This window comes from Dissoconium aciculare, assembly GCF_010015565.1.
Source record: "Dissoconium aciculare CBS 342.82 unplaced genomic scaffold K489scaffold_19, whole genome shotgun sequence".
NCBI lineage: Eukaryota > Fungi > Ascomycota > Dothideomycetes > Mycosphaerellales > Dissoconiaceae > Dissoconium > Dissoconium aciculare.
The window spans coordinates 216,778-234,892 of record NW_022984969.1 but is presented as its reverse complement, the minus strand read 5'-3'; the positions used below and the strand labels follow the sequence as shown (position 1 = coordinate 234,892).

General features: G+C 45.4%; 3 protein-coding genes across 3 annotated transcripts; 1 reads left to right on the top strand and 2 right to left on the bottom strand.

Moving 5' to 3' along the window:
• Window positions 1-3,798: 3,798 nt before the first annotated feature.
• K489DRAFT_385004 (uncharacterized protein) lies at window positions 3,799-4,732 on the bottom strand. The gene has a single exon (XM_033605992.1). It carries the CDS (start codon window positions 4,622-4,624, stop codon window positions 3,842-3,844), a length of 783 nt encoding a protein of 260 aa, XP_033455426.1. The 5' UTR covers window positions 4,625-4,732; the 3' UTR covers window positions 3,799-3,841.
• A 1,057-nt stretch (window positions 4,733-5,789) lies between these two features.
• On the top strand, window positions 5,790-15,794 carry K489DRAFT_97545 (vacuolar protein sorting-associated protein 13). The gene has a single exon (XM_033609091.1). It carries the CDS (start codon window positions 5,996-5,998, stop codon window positions 15,710-15,712), a length of 9,717 nt encoding a protein of 3,238 aa, XP_033455425.1. The 5' UTR covers window positions 5,790-5,995; the 3' UTR covers window positions 15,713-15,794.
• K489DRAFT_385002 (nucleolar complex-associated protein 3) lies at window positions 15,592-17,949 on the bottom strand. Its single transcript, XM_033605991.1, has one exon. The coding sequence runs from the start codon at window positions 17,907-17,909 to the stop codon at window positions 15,876-15,878; it is 2,034 nt and encodes a 677-aa protein (XP_033455424.1). The 5' UTR covers window positions 17,910-17,949; the 3' UTR covers window positions 15,592-15,875.
• Between the last annotated feature and the right edge of the window lie 166 nt (window positions 17,950-18,115).

The following is an 18,115-nucleotide window of genomic DNA, read 5'->3' as shown; positions in this document are numbered from 1 at the left end:
TGTTCAGCAAGGGCAGGAGTCTATTCAGAACGAGGTAGTTGCGGAGCAATTGCAGAATAATGCTGAGAATATTGATTCAGCATTACTAATTGAGCAGCCAAAACGTGCTCGTACAAAAGCACCAAGCAGGTGTAGTAGATGTGGTTCATTTGAGCATAACTGTAGAACCTGTACTTTGTAATACTGGTGTCGTTATTAGTATAGCTATAATATTGTAATTGCAATAAGTCGTCAAAGGCACATTGGACGGAAACTTGACCGGCTCGGTAGTGTGACCGGCTCGGTAGTAGGGTACGTTACAATACTTAGAAAGTAAATCGGATTAAGCTCTAAAACATTAGGTACTTAATACATTTTTAATATAATTATTAAAAGCTACTATTTAGGCTAATAGTACTAGATATAAGTAATAAAGTAAGTATTAAAAGAATCTCTACCTTTTAAACTACAGATAAATAAGATAATTATATTAAATAGAAGTCTTAGAAAGAAACAACTTAGAGATTATATATAGAAGTATATCTATTACTAAGAACTACTTTAGAAAGCTAATATCTAGAATATCAAACTCGAATCTCTTTTAAACTACTTCTATAACTTACTGAATTTAGAAAATAAACTAGAACAATTACTATATATAATAGCTCCGTATATAAATATATATTATTTTAGTAATTACTACTTATACTCCTACTCCTACTTTAAATAGCTATAAACTAAATAATTTTAATAAGAGTAAAAGAAGAAGAATATAGGCTAAATATAATAATATAAGCTACGATTATATTAGTATTTCTAATAATAATACTAGCTCTTATTAACTAAGATATTAACTAAACTTAGGAAGTTATCTACAAGTATTAGTTTAAATTCTTATAAGGCTTAAAAGTACTTTAGTAATAATTTAAAAGCTAGTCTTAATCTAGTTATAATATATAGATAAGGAACACTTTTTTAGCTAGTTTTAATAGATAGACTTAGATAAAGATCCTAGATTAGATAAATTATTTTAGTATTCTTTGGAAATTAAAATTAGATTAATACATATAAAAATATTACTAAAATATTTCTAGAAAAAGATAGTACTATAATTAAAAGTAGTAGATACTTATTAAATTCTACTAATTGAAAATAAGTAATACTTCTTTATAAACTTGTATATTCTAAAAGAAGTAAATAGAGATTAATTCTGATTAGTATAAACCAATAAAGAAGTAGTATAATAACTATACTTATCCTTATATAGGAAATAAAGAATAATAAAATATGTTAGAGAAACGTCTGAGCTTTTAAATCCTTTACTTTATGCCTTTTTTCTATATATTTAAATAGGAGTAAGATACTCTCTAGACTAGATCTATGATATAAGGATCTCTATACAGAAATAGTACTTTAATTTAGTAGAAGTAGGAGACCTATAGAATAATAAAAAGAGCTAGAGAGAAGGAGTTAAGTAGGAGTTCCCTATAGGCTCTCCATCTAAATCTACTACAATTTAAAAGCGAAAAGGTAAAGAATGTTGCTCTAAAATTAGTAGAGAGTATAAGGTACTATAAGAGCTAAGTAGTACAAGATATAAATTAAAATTTATTAGAGATTATACTTTTTAATAGTAACTTTGAAAATTTAGAAATATAAAATTAGTGATTATAAAGTCTCTAGCCCTAAAGGTTCTACTTCTCTATTTCTAAAAAGTTAAAAAAAGCTTTAGAGAATTTTATAGATTATATAAAGGAAATGGAGAGATTATTATAAAGTAAAATCTAGGAAGAAGAATATTAGAGATAAAGAAAAGAAAGGAAGCTGTCTATAAGAGAAATTTAGAAAGTACTTTAAGGTCCTGGAAAAACTAGCTCGACGACTATAACGTCTCTACCCTATAGCAATATCTTTAGCTACCTTAGAGAGGTCTTAATTGTTAAGGGATATAAATAAAGGAGGAGGAAAAGCCGAAATAGCTTTTTAAATAACATAAAGAAATAGAATATTAAAAGGAATAAGAAAGAATAGCTCCTAGAGTATATATTTAATGGAAATCTAGCTCTAAAAACCCTAATAGGCTAAATGTCTTACATTATCTTAGACTTTTATATAGCATGAAAATAGTAAGGACTTAATTATACTACTAGAGTATATATTTATTAAGAGTCTAGCCGTAGCGTACTAGATATCTAACATAGTCTTAGATTCTTTATAAGATAGAAAGAAGTTCAACAAGCTACTAAATAATTGAATAAAAGAACAAACTACTATCCTCTAGAGCTATAAGTATAAATTATTTCTTATATATACGTAAACTACCTAAGATTGATATAATATCCTTAAAGCTTTATTAAAGATCTCTAAAGCTACTTTATCTTTCAGAGGCTTTTCTATTACTATATAGAGTCCTTGTAAAGTCTAGAATACCTTAAAGACAAATTTCTAAAATATCTCGACTAAAATTACAATAAATAATAGGTAGAGTTATTAAATATAAGAACTGAGTAATATATAGTATTAGTAGCTTTTCGTTATTCTAATAAATAATACGACCTTCTAAACTTATCTTAGCCCCTAATAAATTTAGAACTAAGAACTTATCTTATTAAAAAAGAGAGTCGATATTATTACTTTAAAGAGGCTCTATTAAGTTTAGAGAATACTTAAGAATTAAGGAAGGATATAAGGCAAATTTTAAAAGGTAATAAATATAGATTATTAAGTAAAAAAAAGAAATCTTTAGGGCTAGAGAAGAAAGAGAATTACTCAGGTAAAACTTCTTTAAAGGGTTAATAGCTTACATATATAAATTTTTCTATACTAGTTTCGTTATAGGTAATAAAGGTCTAAGTAGGCGACCTTATTTAGAAGAAATGTTCGAAATAGACTATTAATTCGAATTCAGCTAAGAGAATAGAAATATAGGGATATTGATTAATTTTAGTGACTTAGCTTTTTAGATTTTAAAGATTATAATACTTAGAATTTAGATTAATAAGCTATATAAGATATAGCTAGAAATTCGAGGGTTCTAGTCTAGAAGCTTATATATTCCTAATCTTAATACAATAAATTAAGTAGGAATATCTTTAAAAAGAAATAGAAGTCAAGTCATTAGATCCTTTAAATCTACTAGCTAGAAAGAATAAAGAAATCAAAATCCAAAAAGAAGAGAATAAGAATTGTCCTTTTTAAATAAATAAATTTAGTAAGAGTATTAAGCTTATAGGAATTGAGTAAGTAGTTAATATCCTATATAGTCTTAGACTCTTAAATAGGACATAAATAGCTACAGAAAAATATGAATATTTATAATCTAATAGGTTATTAATAATAGATATATATTTAATAGAGTCTATCTAGTAGTATATACTAAGTAAACTCTCTTTATTACTAGTATTTAATCTACTCTATATTCTTTACTTTTTTCTCTTCTTAATATCCTCTATAGACCTATATAAAAGGTAACTAAGGCCTAAATAAGCTTTTCTAAGGTAAAGAATATTTACCTTTTTAAGAATAGAGAGTTCTTATAATACTTAATTTTTAAAAGTCAAACTTAGATTATTATAAAGCAATTTAGCTTCTTAGATAATTAAATTATATAGAGATACTATATTTCTAAACTTATAAATCTTCTAAAGTTTTAACTACTTATAAAGAATAGATATATATTTATAATAACCTTAAAAAAATTAAATTAAAAAATATAAGACTCTAAATATAAAGTCTATCATTATTAAGGAGCCTATAAGACTAGTAGACTAAAAGCTAGCTTTAGTGTTTTATAAGTTTATAATAATAATAAAGTAAGTAGTATTAAGGATATAATTTGATTAATATTAGAGACGATTATAAGCTATCGTACGGACTGATTATGCGAGCTCCTACTTCGATAATCTCCTGTCGTACGTTCAGAGGATCTACCTTCGGTCTGATCTTCGTTCTCGTCGTCGTCACGGATTCTAGAACGGCTTCGATCGTCTATGCGCTCATCGAGATTCGACCGTGAAGCTGCCCTTGACCGTGATCTTGTAGGCCCGTAGTCTATCATCCGGCTACGAGACACGATTGTGCTCTCCTCCTCAGCGACACGGTCATCCTCCCATTCCTCTCGCCGCTCCCTGTCTTCTTCTTCACGTCGCCGGCGTGCCTTCTCTTTATCGAAATTGCGTCTCCTCTCGACCAGCTGCTGGCGACCACCGTGCTCACTCCTATTCTTGGACATCCACCATAGAGCACCAACGGCGAATATGCCCATTGCAAGCGCAATCTTTCCTCTTTTATCATCCTCGCGGCGCGGCTCACTCTGGGCCCTAGGGGCAGTCGAGGCGCTCGAATAAAAGGTGGAGGAAGACGAGGGTTCACGACCAGCTCTCGACCGAGGATAAGAGGAACGCTGATCTGATGCGTACGATCGCCGGTCAGAAGCGGATGAATATCGTGATGGGGATGACGGTTGGCGATGTCTGTTGTAGCGCCGATCGTCTCTCGCCGAAGGTGCAGGCCGACGAGAGTCTACCACAGTGGGTGCATCGCTGTCATCTGAATCTTCATGACGATTCATCCGGCTTCTATAACGGCTTCGATCGTCGTAGTCGAAGTCAGAATACGCGCGCGCGGAGCGCGAGGGGCGAGACATATTGCTTTTTTGGAATACGCCGGCGTACTGAAGAGTTTGCGAAAGATCCGTAATCCTTAGGCGCTGAGCTGGATATGAATTGGGCTATTCAGTTATGTTCCAAGATCTGGCACGCAAACGAATCAGAGAGGCAGCAGACCGACAGAAATCCAGCAAGTGAAGACCGGCCCTTACGTCATCTGCACACTGTTCCCCACAAGAATCGTTAATCACCATGAAACAACCCCAGCTCGTCCTGGACAACCCTAAGCCTTCCAGTACGGGAGATCATGTCCCAAAGAACCTTGGAACCTTGGAAGTCATAGAACGTCTCGCGAGTGAAGTGTGAATGTTGCGGTCGTATTTGTATGATGCATTAATGTACTTACAACGTGTACAAAAAAACACCCTGCCCGAGTCTACTCCAGAACGCTTCAGGGCGCGTAGGCATGTAGCTTTTCGCCTGCCATTTGACCACCCACAACGTGATCGTACAAGGCGCTGTAGACTGTCCATACAACCCGTTACATGAAGCCCTCACAAACCATGGGTCCAAGCAATGCCCGAGTCCACACTCATCATCAACATATCGTTGTCCATACAGTGGGATTGCAGAGACAAAGTTTACCTATCGAGGCAGTATTCAGATCCGTTAACGATGGGCTCACGTGCGGTGGAATTCGGCGGTGCATTTTACTCCCAAGCTGGTCGTGACGTCAGATGAACGCGCATCATTCTGTGGAGAAAGTGAGGGCACAAACTTGCTTAACGGCTTTCTTGTTGTTCGTTCGTCGCCTGTGCCGCGGTGTCTGTCTACTGCATATCATGAGAGGGGAAATTCAAATGCCAATCCACGACACACGATTGTCACCAACCAACGCACTCCTCACCACCTCCGCCCGGGCAATACACAATCTTGGACCAATGATGACATGACTGACGCGCCTCATATATACATCGCACCCACCTCTGCCCAATAATTAGAATCGAGGCAGTAGCAGACACAAGTCCATACCTTCCCGTTAGACTCACTGAATCCCTCGAAACTTCGCAATTGCAGTCCTTCGATTCTTTGCTAGCGAGCACTTTCAGCAACGCACTTTCCCGCGCCAGTTGTCCTAGGTTGTTCGACGGCCAACACGCTCTCTGGCTCTGAGACACTGTGACCACGACCTCCTCGCATATCCTCTCATCATCGCCTACGAAACCGCAACGCCGCAACGCCGCAGCGCCCTCTGACATCCTCTATTGCAGCATTCTGCGACGCATAGCCAGACTGTCACTATTCGGAGCTGGCTGTAATGATTCACATGACTTGAAGTTCAACATCGACCTTGCACGAATCGCTCGCAAAAACCCTCCTCGCTCGAACAATAGCAGTCTCCAGTCACCATGTTGGAAAGTCTGGTGGCCAACCTGCTGAACAGGTTCCTGGGCATGTACGTCCGGAACTTCGATCCAAAGCAGCTGAACATTGGAATCTGGTCAGGAGATGTTACTTTACGGGACCTGGAGCTCCGAAGGGAAGCTCTCGACCAATTTCACCTACCACTGAACGTCGTCGAAGGTCATATCTCCACACTCGTCCTCAAAATTCCCTGGTCAAATCTACGCGGCGCGCCGGTACGCATTTCCATCGAGGATGTGTTCTTGCTCGCTGCACCCAAGGAGGAGCAGGAGTTTGACGCCGAAGAGGAAGAAAAACGTGCACATGCCGTGAAGATGGAGAAGCTGGACAGCGCGGAACTGCTCAAAGAACGCAACACGGAAGGAATGTCGCAAGAGGAGCAACAAAAGCAACAGTCGTTCACGGCCGCGTTGACCACCACGATCATTGACAACGTCCAGATCCAAGTCAAAAACGTTCACATCCGATACGAGGATGCGCTGTCAGATCCGGGCCACCCTTTTGCCGCAGGCCTTACCCTACAAGAGCTGAGTGCCGTCTCGACCGATGAGAATTGGAAGCCGACCTGGGTCGCTGGATCAAGCACCACGACCCACAAACTGGCGACGCTGGGCTCATTGGCAATGTATTGGGACACAGATGCCACACTTTTCGGAGCAGGCACTGGCGAAGAGAGCTCCGGCGACCACAAAGAAATATTAGCCAAGTTCCGAGAATTGATCGTCAAGGGCGACAGTCCCGAAGTTGAACAGCATCAATTCATCCTGAAGCCGGTCTCCGGTCGAGCCGGACTTGAAATGGACAAGTCCGGCAAGCATGATCGTCCCAAGATGAAAGCACGATTGCTATTCAACGAGCTGGGCTTTGTCCTTGATGATCATCAGTACCGCGATGCGCTCATGCTCGTCGACCTCTTCCACTACTTCATCCGACACCAGGAATATAAGAAGCTTCAACCCAAGTCTTTACCAAAAGAGGACCCTCGAGCTTGGCTGCTTTTCGCCGGTAAGGCAGTCCTGGACCGTATCCATGAGAGAAACCGGCGCTGGTCGTGGGAGTATCTAGCCGAGCGTCGAGACGATCGTAGAGCATACATCAAGCTTTTCAAGAAAAAGAAGAGCGAAGAAAAGCTTACACCCGAGGAAACTGGAGAGCTTGATGAACTAGAGCATAAGCTCTCATACGAAGACCTCCGCTTCTGGCGATCCCTCGCAAGAAATGAGCTGAGAAAAGAAGGTGCTGTCAAGAAGATCGAGCCGCCCAAGGCAACCTGGAGCTCGTACATCTGGGGAGCATCGAAGCCACAGCAACAGAATTCCGCGCCCGACGACAGCCAGATGACCGAAGCGCAACGCAAGGAGCTGTACCAAGCCATCGATTTTGACGAGAAGAAAAGCATCACCGAAGCTGTAGATCTCCCTCGCGAGGCTGTCAAATTGCAAGTCGACATGAATCTCAAAGCCGGCAGTTTTACCCTCCGACGAGACCCGCATGGAAAGAGACGAGACATACTCAAGTTACTTTTCGATGACTTCAGTACCGAGTTCATTCAGAGGACGGACTCTACATTGCTGGATTTGAGCCTCGGCGACATGCGATTGCATGATGGGTCTACAGAAGGCAACCTCTTTGAGCAGATGCTCGTGGTTAAAGACGCGCCACTTATAGCCGACAAGGACCGAATTCGAGAATTGACCGACGACGACGACGGGGAGCACCCAGATGCGGAGCAGGACGGTGACGAACAGGACCCTTTCTTCAGCATGTCGTTTGAGTCGAACCCTCTCGACAATCGGGCAGACACAGCCTTGACCGTGAAACTCAAAGCCCTAGAGATTGTGTACAACCCCAACTTTGTGGTACAGGTCTCGAACTTCTTCAAACCACCAGAGAAACACACAGAGTCGATCGGAGCGCTCATGGAAAGCGCAGGTACGACGGTGGAAGGTCTCCGTCAGCAAACTCGAGCGGGCCTCGAGTATGCGCTGCAAGAACACAAGACGATTGATGTGCAACTCGATCTACAAGCACCTTTGATTATCGTGCCAGACACCGTTGTCAAGAAAAGTGACATTTGCTTGATCCTGGATGCAGGTCGGGTGAGCGTGCGCAGTGAACTGATTGACAAAAAGACGCTGGCCGAGGTCCAAAGCAAGGAAAAGCAAAGCTACACGGACAAGGACCTCAAACAGCTCGAGGCGTTGATGTACGACAAATTCCAGCTCAAACTGGAGTCCACACAATTGCTCATCGGTACAACCGTCGAGGAGACCAAAGAAAAGCTTGAAGCTACAGACGCTGCCCACAATTTTCACTTGGTGGACAGGATCAACATGGACTTCACCATCGAGACCTGCATCATTCCGAAAACGACAGAGCTAACCAAGTTCCGAATCAAAGGTCACCTTCCGGTCCTGCATGTACAATTCTCTGACCAAAAGTATAAAGCTCTGATGAAAATCCTCAACTTCGCAGTCCCCAAATTTAATGATGCAGAGCCGAAGGAAATCACAGGCGCTAAGGACGGTAGCAAATCAGGTGACGAAGAAAGATTGAAGGCATCACAACCGAGCACATCGAGGCCTAGAGGCAAATCGTTCCAGCTGTCGAAGGATGATCTTGTGATCGAAGAGTCTCACGGTACGGCTGAACAGACATCCGGGCGGACCGCTCACGGTGGAAATCAGCAATCCAAAAAGCACGAAGTCAACCTGAAACAGCGGAATTTCGAGTTCAAGTTTGTGGTAGACAAGTTGCAAGGCTCGCTGTTCAGAGCTGATGCAGAAGGGAAGCAATCTGACCAATTGCTGGTAGAACTTATCGCTGAGACATTTTACCTCGAGTTCTACCAGCGAGCGTTTGACATGGTTGCCGATGTGAGGCTTCGCGCACTTGCGGTTGAAGACCACGTTGAAGAATCGCCGGCTCCAGAATTTAAGAACCTGATCTCAAGCGAGGACTTAGTCGACAAGAAGGAGCAAGATCTTTTGACCGTGCACTTTCAAATGGTCAATAATGATCATCCCGAGTTCTCCAGTACTTATGAGGGTATCAAGACAAATCTCGATGTCGCCGTGTCCACCATCAACGTTATGGTCACAAGGAAAACGCTGCTGACGCTTCTCGATTTCGTGATGGTCACATTCACGAACGCACCAGCCGAGACAATACAGGGCCAGCAGCAGCAGAATCTCCTAGCGGAGGGCACCACTGAGATTGTTCAGCAACCCGCCAGCGACAAGATTCGAATCAAAGCGGAGATGAGAAGAATTGCTATAATCCTCAACAACGATAGTATTCGTCTCGCGACTCTCAGCTTGACATCTGCAGTCGTAAATGTGTTCCTCATGGGCAAAGCTTTGCGTGTCAGCGCTCGACTCGGTGCTCTTGATCTAGTGGATGACATCAATCAAGGTGTCTCGGAAGATTCTAATCTTCGCCAGCTTGTCTCTATCCAAGGCGACGACCTTGCGGATTTCCGTTACGAGACCTTCGACCAAGACGCGGAATCGTATCCAGGCTATGATAATGAGGTGTTCCTGCGATCAGGTTCAATAAAAATCAATTTCGTCACCGAGCCATTCCGAAAGATTGCGGAGTTCGGGGTTAAATTTGGCAAAATGCAGGCAATCTTCAATGCTGCACGACAAGCGGCAGCGAACCAGGCTACCAAAGTTCAAGAAACAGCAGGCAAGATGCATTTTGACATATTGATCAAGACTCCAATCGTCACTTTCCCGCGCATGGTGATAACTAATAGTCCCGAGCGCGATCTGGTGACAGCATACTTGGGAGAAATTTATGCCAACAATACATTCGTGCCGGTTGATGGCTCCGAGACTGAAAAGTCAAATCAACTTTCCGCAGGTATTCACAATATCAGATTGACGTCAACCTTCCATTACCCCGATGAAAAAGCCGAAGAGCTTGAAATGATCGACAAAGTCAACATCGACTTCAAAATCACACAGACTGAACACAAAGCGGGACGTGAGCGACCTGATTCGGAGATTGAGGGATCTATGTCGGACATCAACCTGCGATTGACTGAGGCTCAATTCAAATTCGTCATGGAGCTGTCGAGAAACATTCCAACGGCCTTTGCCCTCGAGTCCGATCAGGAGATGGAGGATGAGATTGAGGAGGAATTGCCGCAGGAGATCGTCAAAGACAGCCAGAAATTGGAGGATACAACGCACCCCACAGAAGCTGAGACCGGCACCGACCTTGCAAAAGCTTCCCGGCAGGAGCCCGAACTCGGTAATGATGCAGGGGCCTGGACAAAACTGGATCTTGTTTTCAAAGTGGGGGCTATTGCGCTGGAGCTCATCCATGGTGACATCGACGCTCCCGTGGGTGATCTGGAAGCTGCCAGCCTTTCAAAGTTCAGCTTGAACGAGACCAGCATTAAGTTGCGCATGCTCAGCGATGGTGGTCTAGAAAGTGAATTGCTCATTCAATCGTTCACAATTACCGACACGAGAACTCGAGACAAGAACAAATTTCGAAAAATCATGTCATTGATAAACACAGACGTAAAGCAGCAGTTCATGGCCAGCGTGTCCATCAGTGGAGGCCAGGAGAAGAATCTCATTGCGCTGCTTACGATTGACAGCCCGCGAATCATTCTTGCTCTCGACTACATATTCGACGTACTGAAGTTCATTCAGAAGGGTTTTGAGCAGCCTGAGCCGTTGATAATCTCGGATGCCGATGATTCTGACACTGATGATCTGCTCAGCAACGACGAGCAGAATTTGCAGTTGAGCCAAGAGGATCATCGCGAAGAGGCTGTTCCACCGACTGGAAACAGCATGAAAATTGCATATCGCGTGAACGTTGTAGATGCGCAAATCGTCCTTATTGCTAATCCGGCAATCAGCAACTCTGAAGCCATTGTCCTCGGCACGAAGCAGGTGCTTGTGTCGCAACAGCACGCGATGACATTGCAAGTGGAAAAGATTGGCATGTTTCTCTGTCGCATGGACCAATTCGAGACCACGAGATTGCGCATTCTTGACGACTTCAATATCCAGACATCGCTGGACATGCGCTCACAGACGAAAGACTCCTCACTTACCAACATTGAGGTCGATATCGAGCCGCTTGTACTTCGACTTTCATTGCGTGATATCATGCTTGCAATGCAAATCGTCAACCGAGCCTCCGCAATGTCTGCAGATACTGATAAGAAGATGGATGACTCCGACCCGAAGAAACTTGCCCAAATCAAGGCGTCATCCAAAAAAGGGAAGTCCGGAACTTCCACCAAGCGTCACGCTGTTTCCACACAACATGTCCCAGCAAAGACGATCAGTACCAAGCGCTCGACTGTCAAGGAAGAAGAAGAGCATCAGGCGGTTGGCTCTGCTGTGTTGAAGCGCGAGGAGATGAGAATCCAAATGGATGGTATCCGCGTGGTCCTCATCGGCGACACTCATGAACTTCCCATGGTTGACTGGAGCGTCAAGAAGTTTGCCGTCGAAGTTCGGGACTGGACAGCTAATATGAGTGCTGATGCCAACATCGAAACGTTCTTCAATGTCTTCAACTTTTCGAAATCTGCCTGGGAGCCGCTGATTGAGCCATGGTCACTGGGCTTCCACATGGTGAAGCAAACGAAGCCAGACAAATTGGCTCTGGAGCTTTACTCGCGCAAGTCTCTGGAGCTGACGCTCACATCCTCTACGATTGCCATGGCCTCCAAGTCTGCGCAGTTCCTATCTTCTGACGAAGACGTTCTGTCAAAGCCAAGAGGGAATGATGCGCCTTACACAATCCGCAATTACACAGGCTTTGACATCAATGTATGGACTTCAGGCGACTCAGACGATGACGGACAAGCCGCAAAGCTAGCCGATGGTGAGGAAAAGCCTTGGCGATTCGAAGACCCCATGACGACACGTGAAACTCTGTCCCCGGATGGTCAGACTGGTGTCATAGGTGTCCGGCTAGAGAATAGTGGATTCGACAGCATTGATCGTATCCAAGTGAATCGCGAAGGCGAAGACCTCTACAACTTGAAGCCTAGGAAGGACAAGATTCAGCACCGGCTGCTCGTCGAGGTAGAATTGGGCACCGACAATGTCAAGTACATCACGATTCGTTCGCCTTTGCTTGTGGAGAATCACACTCAGATTCCCGTCGAACTCGGCGTGTACAGCCCCGACGACGGGCATCTACTTAAGATCGAGAAGATAGCTCCGGGAGAGTCTCGACCAGCTCCTGTCGGGGCTGCATACATGCACTCACTTGTCGTGCGGCCTGATCAAGGATTCGGCTACACTTGGTCGAACGAACGTCTCTTCTGGAAAGATCTACTGAAACGACCAGTCCGTACCTTGACATGCCAAGGCGAAAACAGTGATAATTCGCCCCCGTTCTACTTCCAGATGCAGGCTGTGTTTGATAAGAGCAGTCCTATCTCTAGGTATGTCTGTCGTTTGAATTCATCATTTGTGGCGCTTGCTGATCTTAAACCTTTTAGTGTTTATCCTTACATGCGGATTCGATTATCAGCCCCGATCGAGGTTCACAATCTGCTGCCATTCGATTTCAAATACAGAATCTACGACAAGACCACAAAGAAGGACTGGACTAATTTCCTTCGCAAAGGAGGTGTCAGCCCCATTCACGTGGTTGAGCTGTCCCATCTGCTTCTGATGAGTATTGACATGCAAGATACTCCATTCAAAGCGAGCGAGTTTGCCATCATCAACACAAGCGACGACAACGATTTCCGCAGAGAGAAATCTATCGCTGTCAAGGATAAGGATAATCTGGAATTGCGTCTGAAGATCCATTACTCAAATATCGCTGACAGTGGTGGAGCTTTCAAGATCACTGTGTTCAGCCCATATGTCATCTTGAACCGCACTGGACTCGAGTTGGATATCAGAAGCAAAGCTTATTTTGGCTCGTCAAAATCTGCTGCAGGTACTTCTGCTACGTTTGCTGACACTGAAGACGACTCACAGAAGGCCTCGCCGTTCATGTTCTCCTTCCCGAGCGATGATCGTAAGAATCGGGCCCTCATCAAAGTTGGGCAATCATCATGGAGTCAAGCCGTGAGCTTTGACGCCATTGGCGCAGACGTCAACGTCAAATTACCTGCAGAAAGCGGACGAAGCGAGATGCATTGTGGACTCAGCGTCATCGAAGGAGAAGGAAAGTACAAGCTCTCGAAGGTGGTTACCATCGCGCCAAGGTTTGTTGTCAAGAACCGGCTCTCAGAAGAGATTCAAATTCGAGAACCTGGATCATCCGATGCTGTTAGCTTGCACCCTGGTGAACTCTATCCTCTTCGCTTCTTGAAGCAGACGACCGGCCAGCAGCTCAGTCTCTGCTTCCCCGGTGTCAACAATTCATGGTCGTCACCGTTTGACATTGCCAATGTCGGAAGTGTTCACGTCAAGCTTGCCAAAGCTGGTGAGCGACAAAAGCTCATTCGTGTCGAAGTGTTGATGGAGAATGCCACAATTTTCCTTCATTTGAGCCTGGAGAACAAGCACTGGCCATTCTCGATGCGCAATGAGAGTGATCAGGAGTTCCTTTTCTGGCAGGCAAACCCGAATGTTGATGAGGACGAAGAGGATCGTAGCTCTGGCTGGAAGCCAATCCGCTACCGATTGCCGCCACGCAGCATCATGCCATACGCATGGGATTATCCAGCCGCGAAGAACAAGAATCTCATCATCAATGCTAATGGCAAAGAGCGTCACATTAAGCTTGCCGAGATCGGAAACTTGATTCCAATGCGACTTCCCGCTGGCCAACAACAGCAGCGGCAGAAAATCATCGATCTGAACGTTGTCGCTCAGGGACCAACTCAAACGCTTGTCGTTTCAAACTACAAGCCCCAGACAAGTCTGTACAAGCAGAAGTCGGCGTCTGCAAGCGCATCGACAACGACTGGCTTTGAGGTCAAAGAACAAGATGCTGATGTGACAATGAGGGCGACACTGCGACTAGCAGGCATAGGTCTGTCGCTTATCAATCGACAGCTGCGTGAGCTCGTTTACGCCACATGGCGTGACATCGAGCTCAAGTACACAGATTCGCCCCTGTACCAGACTTTTGCGTTGACCATCAAGTGGATCCAAGTTGATAACCAGCTTTACGGTGGCATCTTTCCCCTGATCATATACCCTAGTGTCGTACCCAAGACTGGCAAGGAAATGGAGGCGCACCCGATCTTCCGAACTACATTGACTAGAGTCAAGGACGATTCTTACGGAGTGCTCTATATCAAATACTTCACTTTCCTGATGCAGCAAATGACGATCGAGATCGACGAAGACTTCATATTTGCCGTGCTTGATTTTACCAAAGTACCTGGAGCCTCTTGGACAGAAGAAAAGGAAGGAAGCCTTGTGCCAGAGAATCTCGACGTCCCTGAGCCCCAAAATGAACAATCCGGTCAGGACATCTACTTTGAACTGCTTCATTTGCAGCCGATGCAGTTCGATCTCTCATTCGTACGCACGGAACGGATCAACGCAGACGATACCGGCAGCTCGTCGTCGAACCCCCTCCTCTTCGTCGTCAACGTCTTGACCATGTCCATCGGAAACGTGAACGATGCACCCATTCGCTACAATGCATTGATGCTCGAAAATGCCCGCCTGTCGACAGGCGCTCTGATCAGCAACATCAGGAGCCATTACGTGCAAGAGTCCCTGCGACAGGTGCATGTAGTGATTGGATCCGCAGATTTCCTCGGCAATCCTGTCGGCTTGTTCAACAACATCAGCTCAGGTGTTGCCGACATCTTTTACGAACCGTACCAAGGTTTGGTCACGGACCGCCCACAGGATCTCGGCATTGGTATTGCAAAGGGAGCAAGCAGCTTCGTCAAGAAGAGTGTATTTGGACTGTCTGACAGTGTGTCCAAATTCACCGGAAGCATCAGCAAAGGCTTGGCTGCTGCTAGCATGGACAAGGAGTTCCAGGATTCTCGACGCATGTCTCGTGCCCGCAACCGGCCGAAGCACGCTCTCTATGGTATCACTTCTGGTGGTAATGCATTTGCCAGCAGCCTTGCAAGTGGTATCGGTGGGCTCGCGCGCCAGCCCATGCAAGGGGCGGAAAGAGAAGGCGCTGCTGGCTTCGTCAAAGGCGTGGGCAAAGGCTTGCTCGGACTGGCGACAAAGCCTGCTATTGGCGCCTTTGATCTCGCCTCGAGCGTTGCTGAAGGCGTTCGCAACACGACAACAGTCTTCGACCAAGATGGCCTGGACCGTGTGCGACTTGCCCGCTTCATTGGCATAGACGGGATCGTTCGTCCATACAGTCAACGTGAAGCCCTGGGCCAATTCTGGTTGAAGACCCTCGATAATGGAAAGTTCTTCAACGAGCATTACATCGCCCACCTTGAGCTCAACTCGGGCTCTCAGAGCACACAGCGACAGCAGGCGCAATCTGGTCGGCCGAGCCAACAGACTGAGGCATCAATGCTGATCATGATCACATACAACTCCATCATGCTGGTCCGCGCGAAGAAGCTGGTGAGCGAATGGGAGGTTCCTCTCAAGGACATCCAGACCATCAGCAAGGAGCGTACGGGAATGAGTATCATCTTGAAAGGCGGGACCAATGGACCTTTCATTCCAATTGCGGACGAGACCAGCCGCAATTGGCTGTACAAACAGGTCGCAATCGCCGTGAATGCGTATAACGACAGATGGAATGCGAAGGGTTAAGTGGTAGAGGAAGATTATTCATAGATACCTAGTCTCACATATTTTTACAAGGCGCCTTTGATCCCTGGGATGAAGCAATTTCATATGCGCGACAATCGGTACATTGAGGTCGACCTTTATGTACAGACGACAAATGCGAAGTCTTAACATCTAATTTACTTCATCAATTACTGCTAGTTCGCACATTCTTGACAGTCTCCGCCAAGCTCTCTCTGATATTTGGGTCAAAGTGTAGCCGCAAGAGCTCCGTCTCCCATATAGTGCTTGCAAATGGATTGCTGCTTTCAATCTCTTGGCTCCTTGCATCAAAGACTCCATCACCTTTGCGTTCTTCAGTATGCCAGAGTGCCGCGACTTTGGCGCCTTGCGACTTGGTGACTTGCTTGATGAGCTCCAAGATCGCAGTTGCGCTCTTCTGCGGCACATGCAAGGCCAATGTGTGTAGCTGTTTGAGGAAGGCCGCCAGACGTACCGGCGGGACGAACTTGGTGCCGGAAGCTGGCTGCAGCACTGATTGCAAAGAGCGCAGGAGCAGGACAGCGGTGGTGGAAACATTGACCTTTGTGTCCCGAGCGGTTGGCACGACCAGACCGTTCGGATCTGCCAAATGTGCTACCCTGGCACTGAGTTCAAGCTCAGTGTCGACCGCCAGAGGGATCAATGTGCGATAGAGATGCGAGATGAAGAATGAGAGGTCGAGGGACAAGGAATTGGCAGATTTGATTACATCTTGCTGCCCGTTCAGTAATGCAAAGGCGGTGATGATGCAAAGAAGAGACTCTCGCGTGGCGTTGCGCTGCACGGTATCTTTCTCATCATCCTCGAAATCCTCTTCGTTGAAACTCTCTTGTAATGACTCTGCCTCGTTGATCAAGTCTTTGAGCGCTTCCAGGATATCGCCAAAAAAGTCCTGGTTGATCAGATGGCTGTAGCGAGCTAGACCCTCCAGGACCGCCCCCATAAGATGCTGAACGCGGTCTTTGAGGATGCGGAAGTAGGCGATGAAGACAAGCTTGAGGGTCTCGGCCTGATTCTTGTCTCGGTCTTCATACGAGACTATTGCGTCGGCCTCTTTCATCTCCGTTGCGACCTGCTTCCGCTCACGGAGATTCTTTCTCTCTCGCTTCGTCCTGAATTCGCGCTTCTGCTTTCCTTTCTTGTCGACAGGCCGATCGTCGTCATCGTCTTTGTCGATGGACCTGGTGGAGGCCTTGTGGTTGAACTCAGTAAGCAGTCGTAGGTGCAAGAAAGTGTTCACCACACTCTCGTGGACAGCCCAATTCTTTGTCTTCATCGTCTTCGTGAGTTGGCTGACGGCTTCGAGAGATGAATGGCCATCCTCATCCTCCTGAAAAAGCTTCTCCAATGCATCGCGTGCTTTGATAAAGTCAGGGTCTAGTCTACGGCTTGACAACTTCAAAACAATGCTCTCCACTAGATCGTTTCGACAGTTGAAATGGGGGACACTTGTGAGCAGTGTACATATGCATGATATAGCCACACCCGCAAGGCTTGCATCCGTAGCCTGATCTTTTCCTGACCTTCCCCGATTTGCAGCTAGCTTTGACAGCGTGTTGACATAGTCCTTGTAACCTGCGAGCAATCCCTGTTCAAAACTGCGTAGTTTCCGGACATCCTTTGATACCTTGGCGTTGAGATCATCCTTGGAGAGAGGTCGTATCCTGTACCCGGGAATGATACTGATGTAGATGGCTGACTGTGCTGCCAACGCAATCTTCCGCACGGCAACCTCTTCAGAGTTTGATATCTCTGCTAGCGTACTCAACAACCCAATGTTTTCCTCCGGACTCTCATTGAGCAGTCCTGCTATCCGAGCCAAGTCTTCTTTTGCTTGTCGAATTTGTTCCTTTCGTGGTAGGACTGGTTTGCGCGCAATGGGTCGTTTAGGTTCGAGATCGGCGACTGCACTGTCGCCTTCATCGTCGCCGCTGGCTAAGAGACTATCATCGTCGCCTATCGCTTGTGTGTCTACATCCTCTTCTTCCATGCGCGGGTTGACAGTGATTTTTCCCTCTGAAGTCTTGACCATCAACTTCTCACGTTTGGTGTCCTTTTTCCGTGATCGCAGCCGCTGTTCGTAGTCCTGCTCGAGGTCCCATTTCGCAAAGCCCGGGACAGCACCATTCGTCTGGTGAGACGGACTGATTCTTCGTTTCTTTGCGACCGGCTCCGCCATCGTTGAGATCGTAAAAGAATTAAAAGAATCGAGATGATGCCATTCGCATATGCATTCAGAAAAAAAGTTGGAGCTAGCCCGCGCAGCTCTTGCGCGCGCCAAGATTTCGAAAGATCGGCGAAACTTGAACTTTTTTCTGTGGATGCGACTTCGTCCAGCCAATCTTGTAATATCCCAAACACACACGTCCAACAAATAATTTCAGC

Excerpts from the sequence above, each read along its gene's own strand:
- K489DRAFT_385004 (XM_033605992.1), bottom strand. The coding sequence starts at position 4,624 with ATGTCTCGCCCCTCGCGCTCCGCGCGCGCGTATTCTGACTTCGACTAC.
- K489DRAFT_97545 (XM_033609091.1), top strand. The coding sequence starts at position 5,996 with ATGTTGGAAAGTCTGGTGGCCAACCTGCTGAACAGGTTCCTGGGCATG.
- K489DRAFT_385002 (XM_033605991.1), bottom strand. The coding sequence starts at position 17,909 with ATGGCGGAGCCGGTCGCAAAGAAACGAAGAATCAGTCCGTCTCACCAG.